Genomic DNA, 12199 nt, shown 5'->3' on the forward strand with positions numbered 1-12199 from the left:
TATCACTTCGAAATTTTAGAAGTGCGGTACAAAGGGAGGGTGCAAGTGGGTTGTCGCTCCCCTTTATTCGAGAAGTATACTTGAAAAGTAAACCTTCATTTAGTTTCATAGAATATAACTTGAACATGTTAATTAATAAGATTTTCTGGATATTGTACAGTAGATCCGAAAAGAGGAGGGAGAAGATACAATTCATTCCCGGAAAATAAATAGTAAGAGTTATCTTATTTTCATCAACAATTTACGAAATTAAATTATTTCAATAACAATTAAGCGTGGAAATTGTATTTTTTTTTAAAAAAATATTAACTTTATAATTTTTCAAAAGATTATACGAATAACGCTTGATTCACCAAATCTTAAAGCCGGTTCTTTGGCACGGTATATGAAAATGCGTTTAAAAATAATAATAATTTCCCCATCAAGATAATTTTATGTATATTTCTGTAATTTGATATGTGATTCAATGAAGAGATAGGCTGACCTTGAAATCGGCTCTCCGCATCTAGTGTGTTGTCCACAGCCTAAGTACATGCTCAGCCTGAAGGGTTTTGAAATTACTTTATGAGGGTAGATTGGGGCAGCAAAGAATTTGATAGGAAGGAGGTTGTTGTGCTACATAAATATAGTGACAGTAACTACATTTCGGGGAATTGGGCGGCCTACTTTAGATATAGGCGGGCCCTTAAATCGGTTTTTCGCGTCAAATGTTGTCCGTTCAGGCTGAGGCGATGCACAAAGTGCCGATTTTGGAATTCCATTTTAAATAGTAGATTGAGGCAGCTCTATTTTTCATAGCGACAGTGATGTAGTACTACATAAGTATTACGACCGTAAACACATTTGAGCCAATTTGAAGGCTTACTTTAGAAATAGGCTGGCCTTGAAATCCGATTTTCAGTACTTTTCTTCATTTGTTCGGTGTTCTCTGAGGGGGGGTTGATAGATGAGAGGATTTTTTTAATGGCAAAGCGTTGTAGTCTGACATGCCTTGAGTCACTTTAGGTCAATACAGTGAAGTTTCATTGCATCATGAAGACATAAGCTGGCTTTGAAATCGGCTCTCCGCTTCTCGTGTTTTGCGCACGGCCTAACTACATGCTCAGCCTGAAGGGTTTTGAAATTACTTTATGAGGGTAGATTGGGGCAGCAAAGAATTTGATAGGAAGGAGGTTGTTGTGCTACATAAATATAGTGACAGTAACTACATTTCGGGGAATTGGGCGGCCTACTTTAGATATAGGCGGGCCCTTAAATCGGTTTTTCGCGTCAAATGTTGTCCGTTCAGGCTGAGGCGATGCACAAAGTGCCGATTTTGGAATTCCATTTTAAATAGTAGATTGAGGCAGCTCTATTTTTCATAGCGACAGTGATGTAGTACTACATAAGTATTACGACCGTAAACACATTTGAGCCAATTTGAAGGCTTACTTTAGAAATAGGCTGGCCTTGAAATCCGATTTTCGGTACTTTTCTTCATTTGTTCGGCGTTCTCTGAGGGGGGGTTGATAGATGAGAGGAATTTTTTAATGGCAAAGCGTTGTAGTCTGACATGCCTTGAGTCACTTTAGGTCAATACAGTGAAGTTTCATTGCATCATGAAGACATAAGCTGGCTTTGAAATCGGCTCTCCGCTTCTCGTGTTTTGCGCACGGCCTAACTACATGCTCAGCCTGAAGGGTTTTGAAATTACTTTATGAGGGTAGATTGGGGCAGCAAAGAATTTGATAGGAAGGAGGTTGTTGTGCTACATAAATATAGTGACAGTAACTACATTTCGGGGAATTGGGCGGCCTACTTTAGATATAGGCGGGCCCTTAAATCGGTTTTTCGCGTCAAATGTTGTTCGTTCAGGCTGAGGCGATGCACAAAGTGCCGATTTTGTAATTCCATTTTAAATAGTAGATTGAGGCAGCTCTATTTTTCATAGCGACAGGGATGTAGTACTACATAAGTATTACGACCGTAAACACATTTGAGCCAATTTGAAGGCTTAATTTAGAAATAGGCTGGCCTTGAAATCCGATTTTCGGTACTTTTCTTAATTTGTTCGGCGTTCTCTGAGGGGGGGTTGATAGATGAGAGGAATTTTTTAATGGCAAAGCGTTGTAGTCTGACATGCCTTGAGTCACTTTAGGTCAATACAGTGAAGTTTCATTGCATCATGAAGACATAAGCTGGCTTTGAAATCGGCTCTCCGCTTCTCGTGTTTTGCGCACGGCCTAACTACATGCTCAGCCTGAAGGGTTTTGAAATTACTTTATGAGGGTAGATTGGGGCAGCAAAGAATTTGATAGGAAGGAGGTTGTTGTGCTACATAAATATAGTGACAGTAACTACATTTCGGGGAATTGGGCGGCCTACTTTAGATATAGGCGGGCCCTTAAATCGGTTTTTCGCTTCAAATGTTGTTCGTTCAGGCTGAGGCGATGCACAAAGTGCCGATTTTGGAATTCCATTTTAAATAGTAGATTGAGGCAGCTCTATTTTTCATAGCGACAGTGATGTAGTACTACATAAGTATTACGACCGTAAACACATTTGAGCCAATTTGAAGGCTTACTTTAGAAATAGGCTGGCCTTGAAATCCGATTTTCGTTACTTTTCTTCATTTGTTCGGCGTTCTCTGAGGGGGGGTTGATAGATGAGAGGATTTTTTTAATGGCAAAGCGTTGTAGTCTGACATGCCTTGAGTCACTTTAGGTCAATACAGTGAAGTTTCATTGCATCATGAAGACATAAGCTGGCTTTGAAATCGGCTCTCCGCTTCTCGTGTTTTGCGCACGGCCTAACTACATGCTCAGCCTGAAGGGTTTTGAAATTACTTTATGAGGGTAGATTGGGGCAGCAAAGAATTTGATAGGAAGGAGGTTGTTGTGCTACATAAATATAGTGACAGTAACTACATTTCGGGGAATTGGGCGGCCTACTTTAGATATAGGCGGACCCTTAAATCGGTTTTTCGCGTCAAATGTTGTTCGTTCAGGCTGAGGCGATGCACAAAGTGCCGATTTTGGAATTCCATTTTAAATAGTAGATTGAGGCAGCTCTATTTTTCATAGCGACAGTGATGTAGTACTACATAAGTATTACGACCGTAAACACATTTGAGCCAATTTGAAGGCTTACTTTAGAAATAGGCTGGCCTTGAAATCCGATTTTCGGTACTTTTCTTCATTTGTTCGGCGTTCTCTGAGGGGGGGTTGATAGATGAGAGGATTTTTTTAATGGCAAAGCGTTGTAGTCTGACATGCCTTGAGTCACTTTAGGTCAATACAGTGAAGTTTCATTGCATCATGAAGACATAAGCTGGCTTTGAAATCGGCTCTCCGCTTCTCGTGTTTTGCGCACGGCCTAACTACATGCTCAGCCTGAAGGGTTTTGAAATTACTTTATGAGGGTAGATTGGGGCAGCAAAGAATTTGATAGGAAGGAGGTTGTTGTGCTACATAAATATAGTGACAGTAACTACATTTCGGGGAATTGGGCGGCCTACTTTAGATATAGGCGGACCCTTAAATCGGTTTTTCGCGTCAAATGTTGTTCGTTCAGGCTGAGGCGATGCACAAAGTGCCGATTTTGGAATTCCATTTTAAATAGTAGATTGAGGCAGCTCTATTTTTCATAGCGACAGGGATGTAGTACTACATAAGTATTACGACCGTAAACACATTTGAGCCAATTTGAAGGCTTACTTTAGAAATAGGCTGGCCTTGAAATCCGATTTTCGGTACTTTTCTTAATTTGTTCGGCGTTCTCTGAGGGGGGGTTGATAGATGAGAGGAATTTTTTAATGGCAAAGCGTTGTAGTCTGACATGCCTTGAGTCACTTTAGGTCAATACAGTGAAGTTTCATTGCATCATGAAGACATAAGCTGGCTTTGAAATCGGCTCTCCGCTTCTCGTGTTTTGCGCACGGCCTAACTACATGCTCAGCCTGAAGGGTTTTGAAATTACTTTATGAGGGTAGATTGGGGCAGCAAAGAATTTGATAGGAAGGAGGTTGTTGTGCTACATAAATATAGTGACAGTAACTACATTTCGGGGAATTGGGCGGCCTACTTTAGATATAGGCGGGCCCTTAAATCGGTTTTTCGCGTCAAATGTTGTTCGTTCAGGCTGAGGCGATGCACAAAGTGCCGATTTTGGAATTCCATTTTAAATAGTAGATTGAGGCAGCTCTATTTTTCATAGCGACAGGGATGTAGTACTACATAAGTATTACGACCGTAAACACATTTGAGCCAATTTGAAGGCTTAATTTAGAAATAGGCTGGCCTTGAAATCCGATTTTCGGTACTTTTCTTAATTTGTTCGGCGTTCTCTGAGGGGGGGTTGATAGATGAGAGGAATTTTTTAATGGCAAAGCGTTGTAGTCTGACATGCCTTGAGTCACTTTAGGTCAATACAGTGAAGTTTCATTGCATCATGAAGACATAAGCTGGCTTTGAAATCGGCTCTCCGCTTCTCGTGTTTTGCGCACGGCCTAACTACATGCTCAGCCTGAAGGGTTTTGAAATTACTTTATGAGGGTAGATTGGGGCAGCAAAGAATTTGATAGGAAGGAGGTTGTTGTGCTACATAAATATAGTGACAGTAACTACATTTCGGGGAATTGGGCGGCCTACTTTAGATATAGGCGGGCCCTTAAATCGGTTTTTCGCGTCAAATGTTGTTCGTTCAGGCTGAGGCGATGCACAAAGTGCCGATTTTGGAATTCCATTTTAAATAGTAGATTGAGGCAGCTCTATTTTTCATAGCGACAGGGATGTAGTACTACATAAGTATTACGACCGTAAACACATTTGAGCCAATTTGAAGGCTTACTTTAGAAATAGGCTGGCCTTGAAATCCGATTTTCGTTACTTTTCTTCATTTGTTCGGCGTTCTCTGAGGGGGGGTTGATAGATGAGAGGAATTTTTTAATGGCAAAGCGTTGTAGTCTGACATGCCTTGAGTCACTTTAGGTCAATACAGTGAAGTTTCATTGCATCATGAAGACATAAGCTGGCTTTGAAATCGGCTCTCCGCTTCTCGTGTTTTGCGCACGGCCTAACTACATGCTCAGCCTGAAGGGTTTTGAAATTACTTTATGAGGGTAGATTGGGGCAGCAAAGAATTTGATAGGAAGGAGGTTGTTGTGCTACATAAATATAGTGACAGTAACTACATTTCGGGGAATTGGGCGGCCTACTTTAGATATAGGCGGGCCCTTAAATCGGTTTTTCGCGTCAAATGTTGTTCGTTCAGGCTGAGGCGATGCACAAAGTGCCGATTTTGTAATTCCATTTTAAATAGTAGATTGAGGCAGCTCTATTTTTCATAGCGACAGGGATGTAGTACTACATAAGTATTACGACCGTAAACACATTTGAGCCAATTTGAAGGCTTACTTTAGAAATAGGCTGGCCTTGAAATCCGATTTTCGGTACTTTTCTTAATTTGTTCGGCGTTCTCTGAGGGGGGGTTGATAGATGAGAGGAATTTTTTAATGGCAAAGCGTTGTAGTCTGACATGCCTTGAGTCACTTTAGGTCAATACAGTGAAGTTTCATTGCATCATGAAGACATAAGCTGGCTTTGAAATCAGCTCTCCGCTTCTCGTGTTTTGCGCACGGCCTAACTACATGCTCAGCCTGAAGGGTTTTGAAATTACTTTATGAGGGTAGATTGGGGCAGCAAAGAATTTGATAGGAAGGAGGTTGTTGTGCTACATAAATATAGTGACAGTAACTACATTTCGGGGAATTGGGCGGCCTACTTTAGATATAGGCGGGCCCTTAAATCGGTTTTTCGCGTCAAATGTTGTTCGTTCAGGCTGAGGCGATGCACAAAGTGCCGATTTTGGAATTCCATTTTAAATAGTAGATTGAGGCAGCTCTATTTTTCATAGCGACAGGGATGTAGTACTACATAAGTATTACGACCGTAAACACATTTGAGCCAATTTGAAGGCTTACTTTAGAAATAGGCTGGCCTTGAAATCCGATTTTCGGTACTTTTCTTCATTTGTTCGGCGTTCTCTGAGGGGGGGTTGATAGATGAGAGGTATTTTTTAATGGCAAAGCGTTGTAGTCTGACATGCCTTGAGTCACTTTAGGTCAATACAGTGATGTTTCATTGCATCATGAAGACATAAGCTGGCTTTGAAATCGGCTCTCCGCTTCTCGTGTGTTGCGCACGGCCTAACTACATGCTCAGCCTGAAGGGTTTTGAAATTACTTTATGAGGGTAGATTGGGGCAGCAAAGAATTTGATAGGAAGGAGGTTGTTGTGCTACATAAGTATAGTGACAGTAACTACATTTCGGGGAATTGGGCGGCCTACTTTAGATATAGGCGGGCCCTTTAAATCGGTTTTTCGCGTCAAATGTTGTTCGTTCAGGCTGAGGCGATGCACAAAGTGCCGATTTTGGAATTCCATTTTAAATAGTAGATTGAGGCAGCTCTATTTTTCATAGCGACAGGGATGTAGTACTACATAAGTATTACGACCGTAAACACATTTCAGCCAATTTGAAGGCTTGCTTTAGAAATAGGCTGGCCTTGAAATCCGATTTTCGGTACTTTTCTTCATTTGTTCGGCGTTATCTGAGGGGGGGGGGGTTTGATAGATGAGAGGAATTTTTTGATGGCAAAGCTTTTGTAGTCTGACATGCCTTGAGTCACCTTAGGCCAATACAGTGAAGTTTCATTGCATTATGAAGAGATAGGCTGTTTTAAGTCCACTATGTGCAAAAGGCTAATCGGGATTGGACCTACAGTTTTAAGTGGAATCCGATCCACTGTGTAATATGTGCCTCCACCGGGATCATAATATATGTTCTTATCAATCCCATCTGCGCTAACTTCATATCTATACAGTGAAAATCCATTTGAAATTTTATATGTCGCATTTAATTTGATTTCATAATTCGAATAGCAGACGAGAAGAATATTTTCAGGTCAAGACCAGACGGAGATTGAGAAAGTAGTTTCATTCTTAGCCAAAAGGTGACGCTAGTGTAAGGGAGGGAACTTGACCTCTACTGGGCAAATCGAAAACTACTTCGGAAGCACTGTCCTGTAAATCTCTTTTGCACTCCTGCTCTCCTGGTACTAAACAGTGGAAATCGACTCCAAGTTTTAGTGAAGTGCGGCACCATGGGAGGGTGCGAGTGGGTCGTCGCTCCCCCTCCTTCGAGAAGTATATTTTATATTTAAACCTTAATTTAATTTCATAGACTATAACTTGAACATATCGACCAATTAGAGGATACAGGACCATAGCCAGAGAGGATTGATATTGATTGATTTTGTGTTTTAAGTCCACTTTATGCACAGTAAGGCTAATCGGGACTGGACCTACAGTTTAAAGTTTGACGCAAACCACTTGTGCCTCCACCGGGTATCGAACAAGGGACCCCTTGATTACATGGCGACGACGCTGCCAATGCACCATCGGGGAGGCCAATAGCCAGAGGAAACTGGTGGATTTTTTATTTTAAAATATTCATCTTATATTTTGTTATGTGAAAACTGTAAAAACTGCTTCTTGAAAAGTGTAATATCAGTGTGTAGATTTTCTGGTTTTTGTAGATCCGATACGGGGAGGGGGAAGATACAATATATTCCTGGAAAATAAACATTAAGAATTATCTTATATTAATATAAAAGATTACGAAATTTAAAATTATTAACGTTACAATTATTTCAGACGATTATACGAGTAACGCATGATCCACCAAGTATCGAAGCCAGTTCTTTGGCATGGTATCAAAATGTGTTTAATAATAATATTATTATTAAAAATAAATTACCTTAAACTTCAACGTAAACCTTAATTGATTGCTGAAATATATATCAGTGAATGTCCAGAAATATAGTGGGTAGGCGGAAACAAAAAAGGATTACATTCACCGTTTTTTTCTACGTCACTGACGTCCTGGCTAGAGGCTTCTAATCGGGACTAATCGTGTTCCCGGTCAACACGATCAGCTTAGAAACTTTATATCTATAAAGTGAAATTTTATTCTAAGTGCGGAAGAGAAAAAACTTCGGAATCACTGTACTGAACATCTCTTTTGCACTCCTGTTCTCCTGATACTAAACTTCGCCTCGAAGTTTCGCAACCGTTAACGGTACGCAACTTGCCATCTGGTGTAATTTCGATAATGTACATCTCTTTTGCACTCCTGTTCTCCTGGTACTAAGCAGTGGATATTTCTTCGAAATATATGTATGCATGGAACTTACGTTCGGCAACCTTTAACGGTAGTCAACTTCCCATCTGGTGTATTTTGGATTCTCTTTCGGGTGCTATATTCATGTGCGCGGAACGTTCAGGCTGGTTTCTTTCAGGCTAACTTAATATAAGTCCCATCTGGTGTATTTTGGATTCTCTTTCGGGTGCTATATTCATGTGCGCGGAACGTTCAGGCTGGTTTCTTTCAGGCTAACTTAATATATATTGTAGGGCTGTGTTTTGTACATATATGTGCTGAGTGCCCCTTTACAGCCTCAGCTTTTAACTAAGGGTTCGAATCCTGGCCTGGGCATGGATGTTTGTGAGTGTCCATTCATCAATTTCATCATATCATCACTCACCTACATCTACGCAAATTAGCCAAAAGTGGCACAAAAATCAAAGTAAATTAAAGCAAATCAATCAGTCGATCAAAACTAGGTAAGGAGATTTTAAGACTATGCGACAGGTATTGATGTTCAGATAAAACCAGAAAAAAACCTGGCAAAACTGGTTTTTTTCAGGTTATGTTTATAAATATATATATTTTAAAAATAAAAATCAAAGAAGGTAAAAGGAAACACTCACCGGACAGTAGAAAAATTCAAAATTTTTTGCTAATTTCATAGCATCATCGGTGTGAGGAGAAATAGACGGAACCGGAAGACGATGATGCTATGAAATTAGCGAAAATTTTGAATTTTTCTACTGTCCGGTGAGTGTTTCCTTTTACCTTCTTTGATTTTTACTTAGCCCTTTTGGCCCTCCTTGCTTTTATCCATTATATTTTAAAAATGTAATACATTTTCCCCTGATAGTAATTTATTGGAACATTTGTAATGTTTTAGTTCACTGAATCTAACACTATTTAATATTTTCTGTTAACATAGTAAAGAATTGACAATCAAGGTCTCACCTTTGAAATGATTCAATAAAAACGTACATAACCAATGATGCAACAGACTACTGGGGGCCTAGGGCGCACTCCTACCTGATCCTACTTTGAGGTGGGAGATAATTCAACCAATTACGGGGTGACGTGTGGTCAGTACGACGAACCCCCACTCGTTGGTGTAGGTTTTCATGACCGGGTTATGCTACTCATTCGTAGCTCCCCAATTTAATCATGATGGTGAGTGTTCACCAGTCTCATACACAGGCTGAAATCTCAGGAGAAAAGCTGTTATGTTTCCCCCAGGAGACTCATATCTGCATGTGTCCATAGCTGGAGCCAGTAGCAGCTGCTGCCTCTTCACGCACTCACACGTGCACACACAATTAAATGTGCAATGTAATTGATTTTTATTATATTTATTCATTGAAAACCATTTCTTCAAAACAGCAAATGTTTCTGGGCCACACCCCCTTCCTTTTACTTCCTTACGTCAGCTTTTCTATCTGAGTAACTCACGTCGAATGGGCATGAACATAATTGGGAAGAGCACATAGCTGCACACCGAAGTGGCGCTGTGTTCGACGGTGGGTAGAGGAAGCAGAAAGGCTCTTATGGCTTGAATCAAGGACTTTCAGACTCGCTTCGCACAAAGAATTGTGACATAGTAGCTACGGACATGTGCTGTTCCCTCTTCGTCATGTAGTGTTGTCGTGTAAGGGAGTCGAGAACAACCCAAATTGGCCCCCAACATACATGTGCACTATATTTAAAAAAAAATCATTGTCAAGCCATAGCTTATGAAATGCCCTAAAATATTTGTCTCTTTTCTCCTATAAAACTGGTGAAAAATCATTAAAAATTTGAAGCATTTCCAATATTTGTCCCATATATGATATGCTTAAAATGTAATCTTGTGCGATTCCCAGTGGAGCCACGTAGCGCATGGTTCGGATCTCATTTTAAACTTTCCAGTCCCGATTAGCCTACCTGAGCATTCACACAGGGAATGCATTTTATTCTTGAATTAGTTTTCTTATTAGTATCATAAAGTGAACTGATGATTTTTTTTCAAATAACTAAAAATCAACTGGTTCTTTTACCTCCTCAATTATTGTGTGTGACGAAGTGATACAATGGGTTTTGTCTTCAATAAAGAAATGTGTATTTAGATATTTACTTCATAAAACAAGGACATAAGTACGATAAGAATAATAACAAATTATAGCTCTTTTTCAGTGTCACGGCGGGTGCCCTATAAGCTGGCAAGGGAAGTGGGGAGAGGATAAGCGACCAATCCAGTGCAATAAGAAACGCAGCAGCCAGTAGAACATGCCTCACATGGTACTTTTTTCCGCCGCGTCATGTCTCTCGGCGCCACTGCTGTTGTGTGGTTGGTCTGCGGCGTAATCCCCGTTCCCCACTTTCCTTGCCAGAACTACTGGTACACCAATATGCATATACAGATATGCAAAGGGAATATATATTTTTTTTAACAGAATAATTTTATAACTATTTCCAGATCAAGAGATTTTATAAACAAAAATGTCTGAGAGTGATCCTGAAAATGAAATCCACCATAAAAAGATGAAGGTCTGCGAAACAACCAAAAGTGATGGAGAGAAATCAATCAACATGGATAATTCAAGCAAAAGGGCAATTGAGATAAATGGCTCTCTTGTAGTCTCTCATGCTATGGAGACAGAGGGCATTGGGCTTCCAGCAGTAGAACCAAGAACTGTAAGTATTCTTATGCATTTTCAATTAGATTTCTTCCTGTTTTCCTTCATGTGATATAAATTGCAAGAATATTGTCCATATGTTTTTTTGGGTGGGTAGGTGAGAGGGAGAATTTTCCGAGTCCTAGTCTTGGTTGTTTCTCAATATTTTTCCCACAATTTTCACCCCTTTTCAAAGTCATTTTTTTGAAGGCATGATGCTCAAGCCTGCGCTCCTCCTCTGCTAATTTCAGGCCTAGATTGAATAATGAAATTTGGGGGGGGGGGGAAGTTCTTGATTATATTTTTTCCAGGTGACTGTATATAAAATCCTTGTAATGCAGTAAAATCTGCAAAAATGAAAATCTGGGGTTCCATTGTAAATTGCGTGTGAACGGATAGTATCTTTTTTTTTTTTAAAAAAAAAAAAAAAAAAAAAAGTTCTCTTCTCAGGCATGAGAGTTGTTTTAACATGTGTTTCTGCCATGAATATAAATAATAGTGTTTTGCTTTCCTTCCTTGATACAGAAAGTTACAATGGCAGAGAAAGATGAAAATGGAGCCATGGTTATTGGACATTGTGATCATGGTAAATGGCTTGAGCCGTCTGCATTGATCACAGAAACTACTACCACTTGGACAACATTGCCTTACAACAAACTGGTGAGTATATAAGATAAAGCCTTTTCTGTGCAAGTTTCCTCAAAATTTGATCTTGGCTAATGCCGAGTCACTAGATGCTGCTAATTGATTGTGCATGTTGAGATGTTTATTTACTCAGAATAGTTACAAATACGAGGTACAATCAAAACGTATCTGATCTTATTTTATGTCCTGGAAACTTACTATTCTGTCCGTGAATTTTGTGGTGCATATAGTTGTATCTTACTGGGCATGTGTGGTTTTTGCTAGCATAGAGGATTGGTTGTCAAATCTTGTTGAGAGCTTGCTCTCTTTGCAAATGAGTAGCAGTTCACAAGCAGCTGAAAGACATAACTACCAAGTTCGTTTTTGGGTAGGTCATGTTAGACAGATTTGTTTCAATGCTACCTTTCTGGAGATAAAATAATTTCCCAGCAGAACACACAATAGGTATTCATGATGGATCCTGTAAACGCGGTTTAAAATTAGTTACGTGAAAATTTGAAATTTCGTATTTCTGCATTGCACAATTTAATGGTTAAATCCTATTAATTTCGAAGATCCACTGTCTTCATTCACTAAGAGTACGGCGTCGTATATGTGTATACATAATATTAATGTCCAGATACCGTACCTTTAGTGAATGAAGACAGTGGAACTTCGAAATTAATAGGATTTAACCATTAAATTGTGCAACATGGAAATACGAAATTTCCGAATTTCAC

General features: G+C 39.7%; 1 protein-coding gene across 1 annotated transcript in view; it reads left to right on the forward strand.

Moving 5' to 3' along the window:
- Window positions 1-12199, forward strand: part of LOC145992082 (uncharacterized) — a 126899-nt gene that overhangs the window by 95977 nt on the left and 18723 nt on the right. Inside the window, exons 2-3 of the mRNA XM_083128300.1 lie at window positions 10637-10854; window positions 11361-11495. Of these exons, the coding sequence (XP_082984426.1) occupies window positions 10660-10854; window positions 11361-11495 (330 nt within the window). The 5' untranslated portion in view covers window positions 10637-10659. The remainder of the gene's footprint in view (window positions 1-10636; window positions 10855-11360; window positions 11496-12199) is intronic.

This window comes from Lepisma saccharinum, chromosome 9, assembly GCF_977018435.1.
Source record: "Lepisma saccharinum chromosome 9, izLepSacc3.1, whole genome shotgun sequence".
Taxonomy (NCBI): domain Eukaryota; kingdom Metazoa; phylum Arthropoda; class Insecta; order Zygentoma; family Lepismatidae; genus Lepisma; species Lepisma saccharinum.